At 48.9% G+C, this 18,350-nt stretch overlaps 1 protein-coding gene across 1 annotated transcript; it reads left to right on the forward strand.

Moving 5' to 3' along the window:
• The first annotated feature begins 597 nt into the window (after positions 1-597).
• Rgs16 (regulator of G protein signaling 16) lies at positions 598-5,587 on the forward strand. The gene is made up of 5 exons (XM_075988262.1): positions 598-767; positions 1,128-1,238; positions 1,877-1,938; positions 2,219-2,385; positions 3,805-5,587. Exons 1-5 carry the CDS (start codon positions 724-726, stop codon positions 4,027-4,029), a joined length of 609 nt encoding a protein of 202 aa, XP_075844377.1. The 5' UTR covers positions 598-723; the 3' UTR covers positions 4,030-5,587.
• Positions 5,588-18,350: the final 12,763 nt, after the last annotated feature.

Consider the following 18,350-nt stretch of genomic DNA (forward strand, 5'->3'; position numbering starts at 1 on the left):
CTCTGATCTTTGCCAAGTCTCTCGTTTCCTGATTCTCTGATCCTTCGTCTGCTAAATGGAGGTGATGGCGGTAGGGCTGAATAGCTCGCTTAGCTCCCGTCAACTTCGGAACACATGGAATGGTGCCTGTTCGGACCTGAGAGAGTTCAGTATAACAGTGATGTACTTTTTCTTGTGATGCACCCTGTGCTCCTGTCCCCTGTGACCCTAGAAACTCAGTCTCTCCTGTGATCTCTTAAAGTGCCACCGGGACCCGCCACCCCCACAAAACCTCTCTGACACTTCTGAATCGTTTTTTCCTGCTTTTACTAGAGGTCAGCGGCTTTTTTCCGCCCTGGCAATCTGTGGGTGTGCGTCTCGTCTTCAAGCCTTCCTCCTCTCCTGGTACCCTAAGTCTCAGACCTCCGGGGTGGGGACAGCCCCGGGCGCTGGGAAGGAGGTCCTGGGGGCTGCCAGTCGCGCCCCGCCCTGTCAGGCTCCCCGCCCCGCCTCCTCCCTCGCAAGACTCGGCCCCGGTTTCTTATTGGCCAGCGACTCCCGGCCCCGCCCCGCCCCTTGGGGATAAAAATCCTTGGTAGTCGTGGTCCTGGCGCGTGCTTTTCTACGGACCCCATCTGCACAGTCCGGTACTTGCAACAGCCTCGCTTTTCCCTCTTCGCCCTCCGGTGGCCTACGGAGCCCGCCACTATCCTCCCCACGACTTGCTGTTCTGCGCCCGCAACCATGTGCCGCACCCTGGCTACCTTCCCTAACTCCTGCCTGGAGAGGTAAGAGGAGTGAGTTTGTTTAGCTGTCCCTACGACTAAGTCCTGAATCTACCGACCGGCAGGCTTGGAAAGTTTGGTAGAGGGGACAGCGGGAAGCGACTGCAGTGCCTAAAAGCCCCCAAAGTGTTAAGACCTATCAGGGCACAACCCGAGGGCTGCTGTTGAAGCCTAGACTTTGAAGACTCTAGTGAGAAAAGCTTCTAGGGCGGTGGGGGAATGGTCGGCTGTACTCAAGCTTCTGAGACTGAACTACGGGTGGTGGAGTTAGTTCTTGTGGGACTCCTCCGCCATCCCCGCCACAAACTTCTCTGTGCTGGCAGAGCAAACAGAATCCTTACGTGCTCATGGTTTGTCTTTCAGAGCCAAAGAGTTCAAGACGCGTCTGGGGATCTTTCTCCATAAATCGGAGCTGAGCTCCGATACTGGTGGTGTTAACAAGTTCGAGTGGGCCAGTAAACATAGCAAAGAGAGGTAAGTCCTGTTTTTGCCAGCCCTGGGGTTCTAGATGGGAGGAAACCTGAGAGGGAAAATAGGAGGAGACAGGCTAGCGGGGGCCCTAAGCCACCCTCCCTGCAAATTTTAGTGAGACTGTTTCTGCTGTGCTGTGGCTTCCCAGCTCCATGGAGCGGTTGGCAGAGGCCGGGTTTTGCCGACCCCAGCGGATGTCTGCATGCAGGACATTCTCTCTTTGAACACAGGGCTAAGACAGAGTCTGCTTCCATTTAGAGAGCACCTTGCCCGGGAGCGCCCTACCCCCCCTTTTAATTGAACACCAGCAGTACAGGTGGTGTGCTAGGCTCTGGGGTTGTAGGTAGAATTTCTGCGAAGCTCTAGCTTCGCTGGAGAGGTGTGCAAATCAAAGCCAAGAATCTGGGGAATAGAATCATTTTTGGTTTCAGAAGAGGGAGCCTTAGGGATACTGGCTGAGGACTAAAGGTCCCCTGGCATCAACCGCTGGATGCCCAGTTGCCTATTATATAACATCACTACTCTGACTGCATATGAGTTTGAGAGGCTGGTTCTGATAGTCATCAGCTTCTGCCTAGGATGCCTTTCTTGACTTAAAAAATTAATTTAAGAATCTCTGCTCTTTCCCCTTCTCTTGGCAGAATCTTCTCGGAAGATGTTCTGGGATGGAGAGAGTCCTTTGATCTGTTGCTGAGCAGCAAGAGTAAGTAGGACCCTGTTGTCTGCCTGTGGAAGGCACGTGTGTGCTCACGTGCTTGGAGCTTGTCCCAGGGATGCTGAAAACCATGGGCAAAATAATAGTAGTAGTAATAATAATCCCGGTCCCCCAGTGTGTCAGCCTCCATTCAGAACACAAAGCAGAGCCTTGTTCAGGAAAATTACTTTCTAAAAATAGAGCCATTAGCGGCAGTTGCTGTCTTTCCTTCCTTTATTCCCAGCTGCCCCCTAATCTGACCTGTCTCCTCTCTCCTCCTCACCACCAGATGGAGTGGCTGCCTTCCACGCTTTCCTAAAGACTGAGTTCAGCGAGGAGAATCTGGAGTTCTGGCTGGCCTGCGAGGAGTTCAAGAAGATCCGATCAGCCACCAAACTGGCCACCAGGGCTCACCGCATCTTTGACCAGTACATTTGCAGCGAAGCCCCTAAAGAGGTCAGTGTCCTGGCACTGGCCGTGACTCCCCCAGACCATTCCTGCCTCTTCCCAACTGAGATCATGGCCAGTGGGGGCCAGTGAGGGGGAAGGAGTAGGTTTTGCAGTACAGCAGTCTTGTTTGCAGAGGGGTAGGGTAGGACCTCAGTGACCAGACGCTAGCTTTGTGACTCATGGTGGCACAGGTCAAGACAGCAGGGTTTTGCCTTCTCTATATACCTATATTCGTAAATTAGTTATTTTTGGGGAACCTCAGCACATCAATTGGAGGAACAAGAACTTTGGGTAACCTGGCTTACCTGCCTCCCCACTTTGGGGACAGTTTTTTCTTTCTTTCTTTCTTTCTTTCTTTCTTTCTTTCTTTCTTTCTTTCTTTTTTTTTTTATTGTAATTCAGCTTTCCCTCCTGGAGGTATCGGCACAGTAGCAGTGGCGCCACCTGGTGGGCATACCTGAGCAATGCCAAGTTTTTGTATCTTGTTTTCTGGCTGCTTCTATATTTCCCATCAATCATCTATAGAGATTTCTTAAGTATCACTTACAGCTATAGAGATTTCTTAAGTATCACTTACATGCAAGGCTCTTCTATGATCTCAGAGGATATAGCAATGAACAAAACAAATTTCTAATGGAATTATATTCTAGTGGGAGAAGATGTCAGTTAACCAATTCAATATAAGCCGGGTGGGGTATGGACAGTGCACACATGGGAGTTAGGAAGTGGGTGAAAGAGCACACGAAGCAGGGGGCGTAAGGCTCAAGAGAGGGAAGGACATCCTGCCGCAGGGAACAGCAGGGAGACAGTAGGACATGAGGTCATGCGTGTGGCTGGTGGCCAGATGTGCTCATCCTAGCTTTTTTTGAATGACACGGAGAGGAAGCTAAGGTGTTCCCTGAACGAGTGGGCTCAGTATAGCAGCTGCGAGGTTAGCAGACTGGGAGTGAGGGGAGGGAAAAGCAGGTAGGAATGACTGCATAGGTCAGCACGGAGGTGGTGGCTTGGAGCAGGGCTCTGGCAGTACACAACCTCATGCTAATCCCAGGAGCTCAGAGGACCAACCCCGGGGTCTGATGTGAACTGTCCTGGAGCTGGTGGGGTTAGAGAGATGGCTCCGTGGTTAAGAGCCCTTGCTGCTCTTACAGAGGATATAGGCCACCCCACACTAGACCTCCAGAACTCCTATATCCCATCAGGAGCATGGCAGCGCACAACCTCCTTTAACTCCAGGAAATCCAACCCTCTCTTCAGGTCTCCAGAGGCTTCTGCACACGTGTGGCACACACACTTACGCACACACACTTAAATAAATTTTTTAAAAAAATTAAGAAGGGAGACTCCCTCTTTATTTAGTGTCTAGTATTCTTTCCATGACCTCACTTGCCCGCTCCCTCACCGTTGCGCCTGCCTTGCTTCCCACAGGTGAACATAGACCATGAGACCCGCGAGCTGACAAGGATAAATCTTCAGGCCCCCACTGCCAGTTGCTTCGATGTGGCTCAGGGGAAGACTCGCACCCTGATGGAGAAGGACTCCTATCCGCGCTTCCTCAAGTCACCTGCTTACCGGGACCTGGCCGCCCAAACCTCAGTCGCCTCCTCCACCTCTACATCCAGCAGCAGCCCAGCTGAGCCTTCACACAGTTGAGCCTCCACAGCAGCAAAGAAACCAGCAGGAAGAGAGGTGGAGTCAGCGGTCCCTGAAGCAGCTGCCCTGTGTGGGAGGCCGGTTCTGCCCAACAAGTGCCAGAGGACAGTGAAGGGACGCGCATTCCTGCCTCCTGGGCGTGAAGCACTCCCTCTTCCTAGATACTGTGGTGGGCTCAGTGTGGGAGAGGCTCCTCACTTCCAGGACCTGTGGCCGAGGGCTGACAAGCGGGCTGTGTGGGGCGCTCTGGGGAAGGTGGCACAGCAGTTCCGTTCTTCCCCCCAGGGCCCAGAGGCATGCTGGAGCGGTTGGGAACCTTGAGAGCAGGAGCTGGAGAGAATCATAGCAGCCGTTCGACCGCAGGACAGTTGGCTTTGGTCACTCACATCTTGATGTCCTTGTTCCTGGACTGGGCCTAGAAAAAGCTATGAAAGGGGAACCTCCCTCTTTTGTGCTTGGCTTCCCAGAGATACCCAGGGTCCCCTAGCTTAGGCTTCTTAACATTCCTGTGTTCATTCTTGCAGTCTCATGAGGGTCAATGAGTCAGAATGATTCTTGCCCCAAATGAGATTTTTATACCTCAAAAAAAAACTGGCCTGTGAATCCCTTTCCAGGTCAGTAACGAGTCCTGGAAAAGAAGCCACTCTGCTTGTGTGACCCTAGACTGGGTGCTCTTGGTGGCCTGTCGGTGGCAGCAGGGTCCATCTGTGAACAGGGCTCACTGGGAGGTCTTATTGAGCCCTGCATCCCCTTGGGAGATGAGGTCGAAGAGGAGGGAAGTGGGTGGAAGAGCCTTCAGACACCCGGGATAGCACGTAGGTCCAGCAACTGAGTGAGGGAGAAAGGGCCATAGAAAATTCATCCGTGGGAGGAGCCTAAAAGTCTCACTGAAATCAAATCAGTTCTCTTTGTGCCTATGAGCCTGGGAACAAGAGATGCCCCCTGGTGGAAGGGGAGCCTGTGTTTCTTTCCTGTAGACAGATACCCACTGTAGTTAGGGGAGAGGTAGGCCAGGGACCAAGATAGCTCTGGAAGGGAAGCCAGGGAGTATTGGGGGGCTGCTTGGAAGAGTGGGGGCTAGGGAAAATCAACCTGACTACCACCTCTGGGTCTTACCGAACAAACAGTCTAAGTTGGGACTTCCCGCACCAGAGACCAAAATGGCAGTGGAGACCCAGGTTGCCAACATTGTTCTCTCTGCACTTGAAGCTTCCCCAGAAGAACAGTATTTAAGTATAATATATTGTTACATTGTGTCGTGCTGATTGTCTCAGCTAATATTGTCGCTGTTGTTATTTATTGTGGCTTGTTGGCCTCCACTGGAGAAACTCAGCTGGAGCTCTGGCCTCGCTGTGCCTCCTCCCCACCTGACTCTACCTCTGCAAGCCTGGGGAACCACTGAGGGCTGTGGGGGAGGGGGACACCCCACTGTTTTAATATTTATTTATTGTTAACCAAGGGAGCTGGATTCCTTTATCGGCGGTGTACACAATCCCCATTTTAATGTCTGAGCGTGTCATGTTCTTGTAAGAAATGAAAATAAAACGCAAGAATACCATCCCGTTTCCAAGGACCGTGTGGTTGAGAAGGTGGTCCAGGGAAGTAGGGAGGGCCTGTGACGTCAGAGGCCTCTGTGGATTCTGTAGGTTGGGGGTGCAACAGGATGGGGCAGCTGACTGAAGGCATGCAAGGGTTGAGATTTGGGGGACAGCCTACAAACACCAGCCAGGCTCTGCCTCTTCTGCCCATTGCCGTCTGGGTCACCCCATCCCTCTCGGTTTCCTGCTTGTCACTAACACAGGCACACAGCAGTGAAGGCCTGTATGCCAGCTCTTAGGAGAAGGAGGCAAGAGGATTGTGTTTGAGAATAACCTAAATTACATAGTGAGATCCCAATTCGAAAGGAGACACAAGTATTTTTATGAGGCGTTATAGTTAACGGTTTATACACAGATCCTGGTAAACTGTTGATTTTCATTCCTCCCTTAAGTCCTCAGGGTGACCAGAGCTTCAGTACTTGGGGACAGAGACCTCTTAGAATTATACCCTACACCTAGATCCAGGGTGCTTGGGTGATGGCAGGAGGGCTTCTGACATTGAGGGCCTGGGCAAGGATATGGGAACAGCCGGGCAGTGGTGGTGCATACCTTTAATACCAGCACTCAGGAGGCAGAGACAGGCAGATCTCTGTGAGTTCGAGGCCAGCCTGGTCTACAAATCAAGTTCCAGGACCACCAGGGCCACACAGAGAAACCCTGTCTCAGAAAACAAACAAATAAATGACAAATAAATAGCTAAGATATGGGCACAAACACTCAGGCAGGCCTTGACCTCATGAGGTCCAATCAATAACTCTACAAGTTCCCCGAGGGAGGAGCGTGTGTGGGGTGCAGGTGGTGAGCTCTTTCTTACACTGTGGGGGCGTCTCTCTGTGTGAGATGGACAGAACAACCATGACCAAGGATGGAACAAGACAGAAGTCCTCAGAACTGTGGAGCGTGTGTGTGTGTGTGTGTGTGTGTGTGTGTGTGTGTGTGTGTGGTGTTCGCTCTGCACACGTGCATGCCACCAACACACGTGTGGAGGTCAGAGGACAATTTACATGAATTCTCTCTCGGCTTCGACCATTTGGGTTCTGGGAGTTTAACTCAGCTTTGGCTGCACGCACCTTTACCTGCTGGGCCATCTTGCTAGTCACGAGGCTGGGTGTCTCTGTTTCCTACTGCTGTAGATGATTGCCCAAATAAAAACGTGGGGATCTCTTAACGCTGCTAAGAGGGTCTTCACCTCCCTTTGCCAGACTACAGACTCCTGACTTACACGTGTCTTTGTCCCCAGTTTTCTATATATCTTGTCTGCTGCTCGGAGCATTCCAAGATCTCAGATGAGGAAATGGACAGTGGTAGGTACTAATTAGGCTGGCATGTCACAGAGAACATGACGTCCACTCAAAACCCAGGCCAGAACAGAATGGTGCTTCCACGGCTGAGGGAGAGCAGCTCTTAGTTGACACTCTGCTGCCCCCCTGTGGCCATGACGAGGCTTTTTTCTTAGGATCTGACTTCTATAGTTAATACATATTTAATTATGTGTTCATGTGGGTGGTTGTGTGCCCAGGAATGCAGGCGCCTGAAGAGGCCAGAGGAGTATGGTCCCTGGAGCTGTGATTACAGGGGGCTATGAGCCACCCAGTGTGGGTGCTGGGAACCAGACTTGGGTCCTCTGGAAGAGCAGATATACTTTTAACTGCTGAGCTCCAGTCCGAACTTCCACTGTTTTATAAAGTTTTGCTTTTTCCTGTGGAATTCTATATAACAGCTAGAATTTGTTTAATCTATTGATTCATTTTGGCAGACACATGGCATTTTGATGAAATTAGAATTATTAACGCAATGTGTGTAGGAGTTAAGCCAAGATTTCCTCATTTCTTTCAGGGCTGCGAATTAATTTCTCAATCTGGAAGGTCTTAGGTAAGAGACCATTCAAGTGTCCAGGAACTACGAAATGCCGATTCAAGGTAGTTTGATGAGAGTGGGCTGCTCGCAATTGGTCCAGGGATCCAAACCGCTTTGGAGAAGAAAGGAAAACACGAAGTTAAACATCTGGGGTGCAGTCCTAAGGGTGAGAAGTGCGAGGGGTTGGGGGCTATGTCACAGGGTAGCTGCATCACCGGCCGGGAGCCTCTTCCCGAGTCAGAACCCTCACGTGGTGGCAGCAGCTACGAGGGGCTGCCCACTCCAGGGGAGGAGCTGCCCACCCCAGGGGAGGGGCTGCCCACCCCAGGGGAGGGGCTGCCCACCCCAGGGGAGGGGCTGCCCACTCCAGGGGAGGAGCTGCCCACCCCAGGGGAGGAGCTGCCCACTCCAGGGGAGGGGCTGCCCACCTCAGGGGAGGAGCTGCCCACCCCAGGGGAGGGGCTGCCCACCTCAGGGGAGGGGCTGCCCACCTCAGGGGAGGGGCTGCCCACTCCAGGGGAGGGGCTGCCCACCTCAGGGGAGGAGCTGCCCACCCCAGGGGAGGGGCTTCACCGGCCAGTTAGACCTTCTAGGAAAGGCTCTCACAGACCCGCCCAGAGGCTTGTTTCTTGGCTAATACCAGATCCAATCAAGGTGTCAACTGAGACTAATGTCACAATCACAAGCTCGGGCGGTGACTTCGACTTCAAGTAAAGCAAGGATGTGTGGATTAAAAAAAATTTTTTTTTTTAACAACCAGTTCTCATTTAAGGGAGAGTTCTCCCTTTCTGTTAATCCCCCCTGCCATCCTCAGGGCGGCCTCACTGAAACCGTGATGTCACGCTCAGAGCTGCGCGGCTGACTTGAATCTCACGCCTGCAGCTCACTAACCAGTGAGTTACACAGTTTCTTAGACTCTCACTTGGTATTATAAAATTTACTACAGACAGTATTGGCTTCAAAGAGCTTTTGTGACAACAGAAATGTATGAAAAGTGTGTATCAGATGGCAATCTTATCTGTCCCAACACTTACCCATCCCCAAGTGGGGCAGCTGGTGCCAAGGGCCTCTCAGGCTCATGCAATGTGGCAGCTGATAAATTATTGTGTTTTCCCCACAAGGGTCTCTTTAACTCTCTGCCCTGGTCTTGATCCAGGGTTGAGTTTTCTATTGGAATTCAATGGTCGTTTTCCTCTGTTATTCACAGAGTCTCTTATTCATGTATTAACCGTTCAGAGTTTTATTCTATGCACGCTTTCTATTATAAGTGGCCTCAAATAATTTTAGAATTATTTGGTCTACAAGAGCTAGTTCCAGGACAGGAACCAAAAGCTACGGAGAAACCCTGTCTCGAAAAATCAAAAAAAAAAAAAAAAGAATTAGGGTTTGGAAATCATAAATAATAAAAAAAAATGTAACAAAGCAGTGTTCCAGTCTCACCTCTTACAAACCAGTTAGACCTGCAAGTGCTCTGGGATCTGGTCTGGAACTTTAAAACTCTTCTCTGTCTTGAAAAAACAAAACAAACAAACAAAAAAACCCAACCAAACAAAACCAGCAAACAAACAAAACAAAGCGAAAACCTCTTCTCTGGAAGGAAGATGATACTTTCCAAAGTGACCTGTTCAGACTGGCTGGCTTCTTTTGCAAATGGAACTTACTCTCCAACGCTTCAATCGTGCCTCAATTATAAATGAGAGAAAACGCAGATGGGAGCAACACAGCCCTGGCAGCCCTCCGCGCAGTGGCAGTATATAGTGCTTTCTCAGAAGGTCAGCAGGAATTGGAGAAGTCATCCTGTGACCGTGGGGAGACAAGGCAAAAACAAGGGAAGTGGTAAAGTGGACCAAACACCAGCCAGGCAAGAAACTTGGCACCACAAAAGTAGCTGAACGTCGCCCTCTGCTGACTGACCTGAGCGACTGCTGTCAGTCTAGCTCCGCTTTGTTCCCTCTAGTTCCTAGAAAACAATGCTGAAGGCAGCCATGATGGAATTTCTCCCGCTTCCAAAGAACATCCAGTTGCTCATGGATCTTTATTTCCTTGTACTCCAGATCACCCGACACAACCCAAACCTGTCAGGATCATGTAATCAAGCCTTGGATTTCCTCTGGGCTCTTCCTGCACTGTTCACACAGGCGAGCTTCCAGGGCGCCAGCGGCTGCGGTGGGAGGAGTCACATTCTCCAGGATCTTTGTCAGGTCCTCTGCTCAGGACAGACTAACACGACTTGTCTCCTGTATGTCCTGCCCTGCTCTCGACCGACGTTGCCTGGGTTATTCTAACTGTCCCTGTTAAAGGAAACACTTTAGCTACTCTATTTAGCAATGCTGGGCTGAGTCATAAATGAAAACCACAACAGTTTGAAAGATCCCCATAGAGGACCTTCCTCTCTGATGAAGACCCCAGAACCAGGACACTCCGAGACCAGGCCACAGGATGCAATTAACAGGAGGTTTATTGAGTAAGCACAGGTACCTGCGGGCAGCAAGTCTTTCGTAGGGCTTGCGCGCCTGCAGACTGGGGGAAAGTCTTTTTATAGGAAAGAGGGTAGCAGAAGCAGATTACAGAAGCAAATGCATGGTTATTGGTCAGCTGGAATGGGCAAGGGGCACAGGTGGTTCTTTCTTTCCCAGAATAGATGTATGGGGTCAAATATCCTGTTTTTCTTGGTTCTTCCTTTCCCAGCCCAGATGTATGGCAACAGGCTTCCTGTTAATTGATTCTATATTCTGCCTTGCAGCCAGGAACCCTGACCTCACTCTGCATTTACATTGTTCGTCAAAAGCCTTGTGGAATGACGTTACAGCAGCTAAGCTGGGATCTTTCGTAGGGGGAATTGTTTCTCCTGTGAATTGCTGATATATCCTAAATTGGGCACATGTGCTGGCTATAGGCATCCTGTTTCCCCTAGGCAAAGGGGATGTTCTCATTCTAAGTTGGGCACATGTGCTGGCTATAGGCATCCTGTTTCCCCTAGGCAAAGGGGATGTTCTCATTCTAAGTTGGGCACATGTGCTGGCTATAGGCATCCTGTTTCCCCTAGGCAAACGGGATGTTCTCATGAGAGCCGGCTAGCTGCAGGTCATGGGGGGGGGGGGCGGCTGGGCTCGTTATTGCTGCTAACTTAATGCTACTAGGTAGGGGTCTGCTAACTTAATGCTACTAGGTAGGGGTCTTTTATTCTTTCATTTCCCCATTTTTTTTTTTTTTTTTGGGATTGGCTACAAAGGGCTTAACTCAGTCCTATGAAACACATGGATGCCTTCTCCCAAGAGGCAAGTTTTAAATCTCTTTTGTTGTAGGCACCGGGAGTGTTGTTTCTCAGCTCCAGAGAATGTGCCGGAGAAGTCAGTTTCGGTCCAGCTGGCACCACATGGCATTTACGAGTTTTTATTGCATCTTGTAGCATCAGCTTTATCCAAACATACAGGGTTGTGTCCATTGTGAGAACTTTAACAAACAATGAGAGAAAATGCAATACAGGATGACAAATGTTCAAAATAAACAAAAAGCCCTAAAACCAGAGGACAGCCAATGAAGACATAAATATCTTTTTGAGACTGACCTTACCCAGGCTTTACATTTGTAAGTACAGTATTAAAAAAAGTTTTGACATCCCATTGATAATTTATTTTATCATATATTAAACCATATCTGTTTATCTTTTGAAAGCCATATCCCTATAGATTAAAACAAGATTTTTTTGTAGAAAAACAAAACCTGCCAAGAGGTAAGGAGGCTTTAGGTGTGTTTGCTTCTCTCTGCAGCTATCTGCACAATATGGTCTGATCTGGAAAAGTCTCAAACTGTACTAAATAATTTCTGTCCATAGGTCCCAGACACACAGAGGAGGAGCAGAACAGGATTGTCTTTTGCTTCTGCTGTCTGATATTGTGCTTTAAAAGACATTTTTTTAAAAAAATGAGCAGAGCCCTGTGGGTTTCTGACTTTAGGAAAGAAGAGCCTTAAAGGTGATGTAAGCCCATCTTATAGCAGATGTGCCTGCCCTGTGCAAGCCTTGAGCTCAGGATTTTATCACCAGGGTCAGCCACTGTCAGCGGATACATGAGCAGCAGCTAACTAGCCAGGCAACAGAACTAGTGGCAGCGATTGTCGGGGTGTTTTGAACCCAGGAAGGACAGGAGGGAGGGAGGTCTGTCCAGTCATTTTTGCTGGTCTCCAGGGCCAATTATGTCAATTTGTTCTTTTAGAATCTTATTTATCCTATCTATTTGACCTGAGCTTTGGGGTTGGTAAGTTTAAATTTTAATTGATCCCCAATGTCTTGGCCACATCCTAACTTACCTGGGCAACAAAGACAGGTCTATTATGGGTCATGATTATCTTGGGCATCCCAAACCTTAGGATGATTTTTTTTTGATCTTTTTAGCCATTATATTGGGTGTCTCAATCTTGGTCAATGTATGATGGCTATCTTTTTTGGCAAATGTGTGGCCTCCTGGAGGCTCAAAATTTTTGCAGATGTCAGTCCTTCTTGTCTGTATATTGCTTTGAAGCATACCTGCTGTTAGTATAGACGTTCCCTCTGCCATCTGTAGAGCTTGTATCAAAGCCACAAGTTCAGCGTTCTGGTCGGGTTGCCATCCCTGAACGGAGGCTACTGGCCCCGATCATTTGCTTCCTGTCCACCAATGTTGCCCCCGCCTTCCGCTTACCTTCAGTCTTGTGTACCTGCTTAGCTCAGACCGTCAGCCTTGCGCCCCTGGCAAGCTTTGCCCTCATTTTCGGTTCTGCCTGGCACAGCTTAGTCTGTCATTTTGCCATTCGCCTGTCCTTTATGCAGATGTTGGTAGGATCCATAGTCCATCGACGTCAGCCCAGCACAGGAGCAGTAGTCAGGCACAGGAGGGCACCTGTGGTAGCATTTGACTGCTGTATCGCAGTCTGACATGGGTGAGGGGAGCAAGACTGTAAAGTGAGCAGTCAGGGCTCATGTAGGCTTTAGAGCAAGCACAGCATCAAGGCAGTTGTTAGGAGGTGAGGATTTCTTCAGCGGTGGAGGCAGGGAGAGGTGGTCATCCTGGTGAGGAGGGCGTGGTAGAGGCAGAGGCAGACAAGCAGCCTGCGTCTCCTGCAGAACTGAAAACAGCAGCAAAAGCAAAAGTCCCTCATTTGGTCAACAAAAGGCTTTGGTCATATATTTAGAAGTGACCAGGGAGGAACGAGTCATTTATTTGTCTTTTTTTTTTTTAAATTTATAGTTTGTAAGGTGTCCAGTTTGTATTTTTTATTCAGTTCCAGTATCCCTCTTCATTTGTCTTTGATCTTCTGTTGCCCAGGCTCCTAATCTATCTGAGTCCTATCTTTCTTTTGCTTCCCGCCTCTCTCTCTTTCATTTTCCTTTTTTTGTCCCTCATTTAACAATTTTTTTTCTCTCCAAATTTTATTAAGTATAATCTTTTTTTATCTACTTGTTGTATCTTTTTTTTTATATCTGATGTTGTCCGTCCTATGTAGGCTATGGCTACTGCTGTCTGTTGACCTTTAGAGGTTGGGTAAAATGCCTGTAAACTTTTATTAATCATTTAAGGAACACAGATCTTAACTGGCCCCTGGAGAACCTCTCTTACCTTGGCCGAATTAGTGGGGTGCCTTGCAGGCCCCCCTGAGATTTGCCATGAGCCCAACATTATGACTGTCAGTTTCTCCCTTTAAGAATTAATTAGACGTTATCATGTAGAAGAATGAAAATAGATCCATATTTATCTCTATGCACAAAACTGAAATCCAAACAAATTAAAGACCTTAACATAAGGGCAACAATATAAATAGAATTTTGAACATGGCCTCAGTAGCGTAGACATTAAAGGAAACAATCAGTAATTGAAATCTCTAGAACTGAGAAGCTTTTTGTATAACAAAGGATATAATTAACAACATAATATCAGCCTGTAGAATGGGGAGGTATCATGAGACATATAAGGAACTTAGGAACTTAATCCTCATAAAAAACAAATATTTTAGTACAATTACGTCACAGACCAAAACTGTAAATTTTTAACAAATGAACTTGAAATGTCTGAAAGATATTTAAAATTTGCTTAAATATAACATCTTTAATCATCAGGGAAATGTAAATTAAACAATTCTGAGATTTTATCTTATTCCTGTAAAACTGACCAAGATTAAAAATATCATTTGACAATTTATGCTTACAGCTACTTTGAACATTAGCATGGTGGATTCTCAGAATTAGATAACATACTACCTTAAAAACTTAGCGACATTTTTTATATTGTCATAGACAGAATCTGAAAACAACCCAAAATGTACCTTTTTATATTAATAATAAATGAGAATCTTTGTCATGTTTTTTTTAAATATCCATAAACATTATAAAGAGTCAAAAGGGCCATTTTAACTCAACCTCATCATTTAGTAACGCCCCCTTTGCCATTGTAGTGGGGTGAGAGGCTTTAGCAGATCTTTGCCTTGTGGGGCAACTCGGGACCCCCACCTTATTACAAGCATTGTGAGCAGACAAGTGTTAAATTTAGATCTAAACATGGGCTGGCTTAGAAGCTCATATGGGCTGTTCATAGGGCCCCGGCCCTGTGCCAGGGCTTTTATAGCAATAGTTCTTGAAGACAGTGTAGTCCTGCACCCATCTAAACAGAGCTGGGAATTCACTTTTCTCTGGACACACTGCATAGTAAGAAATATAGAAACCAACAATCTGTAGTTTTTTATAAGCACATTATTTTAAAGTGACTTAATTTAATTTTTTAATTTTTAAACCAGAGGCTTTTACCTGGATGCAGCACATGATGACTGGATTAGAGCATCCCCAGAAGAGAGATGTTATTAGGGCTGGTAGGCCCTTTTAATGTCAGCTTACTCCATTACCTGCAGCTCCTGAATCCACATTTGTCATTTACCAACAGCCACAGGGATATTTACTTGCAATCTCTTGCCCTACTGCCAAAACGGAAAGGTCCAGGAGGCCTTAGTTCCGTGACCCTGGCGCTAGCATCAGCTACTTTCCCTGGGCAAGGGCCATAGATCTTTGGCACAAGGCTTTATATGGCATTTGTAGAGGGGAGGCTGCCATTTAATCCCTAGCACCTTATTTTTCAAGGAAAACAAGCCTTATCTTTGGAAAGAAGATCCCATAGGGAACCCCATTGGGGATCCTCCCAGGACCTGGCTTCAGCAGCTCCGTCCACAGTGAGCTCCTAGTTGTATAGCACAAGCTTCCCCCATCCACACCTCAGTACTCACAGCAATTTAGCAGCTTTTCTCTGAATGGGATTCCAGAGGCCCCAGGAGGCATTCCCTCCAGGGAACTCGTCAGGTCAGGTTTGGTCGGCCGGCCGGCCGTCTGGAAGCCTCAACTCAGTTCCTGGGGGATGCCACATCGGTCACCACTGAGGCTCCTCTTTAGCCCTCACACTGCCAGTAGCAGCTGGGAAGACCTGTGCATTGGCTGTAGGGGGAGGGAACATCCTGGACTGTCTAAGGCAGCCCTCCTCCCCCAGTCCTCCCGTGCGGTGCTGGTAGACTTCAGGTCAACAAGGGAGGACGTCACTCTCAGCACAGGGATTTCAGGAGGGGGGGGCAAGCAAGAGACTGTTCCAACCCCAGTCTCTACCTGACGTAGCAGGGAGAGCTAATTGTGAGCAGAGGTGGGCAGGATTACATGGCCCAACTAGTCATCAGCTGGGCTTATTCCTGAGCAGCTTCTAACGGAGCTAAAGCCTTTGTTTGGTTTTGACACAGCTAAGAGAGCTCTCCCGTCAGTGAGCTCCCCTGTGGGGTGGGGTGTGGCAGAGGCTCAGTGTTACCCCAGCACCTGGCACTGAGGGGAGAGTTATGCTCCCTGGGCTCCTGCAACTCTCCCCGGGCTCCTGCAATGATGCTAAGGAGTTTAAGCATCTCTGCATCGGCGCCCATGGTAACAGCTAAGGCAGCCGCTGTTGGGCCGGGGAGGGGACTCACACGCAGATGTGGGGGCCACAGCTGCCCCCTTCTCTGACTCTGGCCAGGGTTGCTGCCATGCTCCGCCCTGCGTCCTGCTGAGAAGTTTGCTCAGAGCTGGAGCTGGTTGCCCCGCCTAGGCCTGGCTCCAGGCTGTGCTGCAGGAGATCACAGCCCTGCTCCCTCCCTCCTTGCAACAGCAAGCAGGACAGTTCAGCAGCACAGCCTAGAGAAGTAAAGGAGGGGCAGACTGTCAGCATTTCTTTTGGATTTTCATAGAGTTAGGGCCAAAGAGATGGTTATTTACTGCCCCATGGTACCAGATTTAGACTCGAGTACAAACAGATATACAAAACAAAGAACATATTAAGCACAAAAATACACAAACAATACAGATGCGCAGGCGCAGTTTCGGCGTAATACCCAAAACAGACTTTCAGACGGAGACCTCTCTCCTCCCAGAAGAATCACGTACCCTTTGGACTGTGGGGGTGCCCCGAACAGCCCTTCCTGGGTAGGACTCACCGAATACAGATGGGCCAAGAATCTGGCCCCAGACACCTCTGGGACGTCTCCCAGGGCTGCGGTCGGGAGTATGAGCTCGTCAGCTCCTCCGCGGGTCCGCCAGATACAGATACACCTCTGCCAGATACGGATACAGATGGGCCAAGAATCTGGCCCCAGACACCTCTGGGACGTCTCCCAGGGCTGCGGTCGGGAGTATGAGCTCGTCAGCTCCTCCACGGGTCCGCCAGATACAGATACACCTACAGATACGGGCCCCAGACACCTCTGCCAGATACGGGTCTAGTTAGCTAACTAGTACGGTCGCAAGCGCAAATATAGAAACACAAACGGTCACACAGACAAACGCAAAGACTAACGAATCAGCGCTGGCCAGCTTACCTCCCTGTGGTGGGTCGGTAGTTCCTGGGGGGTGTCTTCAATTCCCGGCCAACGCACCAAATGAAAGATCCCCATAGAGGACCTTCCTCTCTGATGAAGACCCCAGAACCAGGACACTCGGAGACCAGGCCACAGGATGCAATTAACAGGAGGTTTATTGAGTAAGCACAGGTACCTGCGGGCAGCAAGTCTTTCGTAGGGCTTGCGCGCCTGCAGACTGGGGGAAAGTCTTTTTATAGGAAAGAGGGTAGCAGAAGCAGATTACAGAAGCAAATGCATGGTTATTGGTCAGCTGGAATGGGCAAGGGGCACAGGTGGTTCTTCCTTTCCCAGAATAGATGTATGGGGTCAAATATCCTGTTTTTCTCTTGGTTCTTCCTTTCCCAGCCCAGATGTATGGCAACAGGCTTCCTGTTAATTGATTCTATATTCTGCCTTGCAGCCAGGAACCCTGACCTCACTCTGCATTTACATTGTTCGTCAAAAGCCTTGTGGAATGACGTTACAGCAGCTAAGCTGGGATCTTTCGTAGGGGGAATTGTTTCTCCTGTGAATTGCTGATATATCCTAAATTGGGCACATGTGCTGGCTATAGGCATCCTGTTTCCCCTAGGCAAAGGGGATGTTCTCATTCTAAGTTGGGCACATGTGCTGGCTATAGGCATCCTGTTTCCCCTAGGCAAAGGGGATGTTCTCATTCTAAGTTGGGCACATGTGCTGGCTATAGGCATCCTGTTTCCCCTAGGCAAACGGGATGTTCTCATGAGAGCCGGCTAGCTGCAGGTCATGGGGGGGGGGGCGGCTGGGCTCGTTATTGCTGCTAACTTAATGCTACTAGGTAGGGGTCTGCTAACTTAATGCTACTAGGTAGGGGTCTGCTAACTTAATGCTACTAGGTAGGGGTCTTTTATTCTTTCAAGTTTTAGAACTCCAACCCAAAGCCATGGTCAGACAGCTGGTTCGCTTTTGTCAATTAGATACAAACTGGAGTCACCTGGAAGAGAGAACCTCCACTGGGGAGGCTTGTTAGCAAGGCTGTGGGGGTGATTTCTTGATTAATGACCAATGTGGCTGGTGCCACCTCTAAGCAGGTGGTTCTTGGTAGCACAAGGAAAATAAGCCGAGCAGGCCATGGGGAGCAAGCCAGGAAACATCATCCTCCACGGTCTCTGCTTCAGTTCCTGCCTCCACATTCCTGCCTTGATTTCTGTCCTGGTTTCCCCCGATGATGGAGTATATAACATAACCCCTGTTAGTTCCCGCTGCTGTGACCAGCCTGCCTGGGCCACTGGGGTGGTTACCTCACCACCTGCCGCCAGGCGCTTTTCCACTCTCAGCTAAGCAACATGTCACTTAAAAAGGTCGTCAGTCACAGCTCTTGTCTCTCTTGCCTGGTCTCTGTCTGTCTGTCTGTCTGTTGGTCTGTCTGCCTTTCTCATGTCCCCACTCCAAGCAAACCTTTTGCTCTTTTACTCCCCCCCCTCCCCAATAGATCCCCTGCACTACCTCTGTTCCCTTAGGAGCATACCTTGGCAGGCTCCCCCTGTAGTGTTGGGTCCAGGGGGGTTGTACAAAGATGAGAACACCACCAAGTCTAATAAACCAGAAGCAAACTTTATTCCAGAAACCAGATTCCAGGAAAACCAGAAGCAAACTTAAAAATATGAAAAAAAAAACCCAAAAAACCAAAAAACCACCACAGGGCACAGAAGTTTATCAGCTAGCTGAGACCACAGCCAGAGATGGTATTTGTTAGGCTGTGGCAAAAGGCCGGTTTCTGAACCCATCTTTTCATAGTAGGGGCACCAAGCATTGGGTCTGAACAAAGGAATTTTTACTGTCTTGCCCCAACCTGCGGGCCAGTCGATGGAGACACTAAGTGGGGGAATGGGTTCTAACGGCAATGGGTAACTAGACAGCTATCATGAAATATGTTTCAGAGGAGAAGATTACAGCAAAAGTCACTAATTGCAAGAAAACAGGTGTCTTTAGCAATTAGTCAGAAAAGGAACTGCTAGT

The sequence above is a fragment of the Microtus pennsylvanicus genome, chromosome 10 (genome assembly GCF_037038515.1).
Source record: "Microtus pennsylvanicus isolate mMicPen1 chromosome 10, mMicPen1.hap1, whole genome shotgun sequence".
In the NCBI taxonomy this organism is placed as follows: Eukaryota; Metazoa; Chordata; class Mammalia; order Rodentia; family Cricetidae; genus Microtus; species Microtus pennsylvanicus.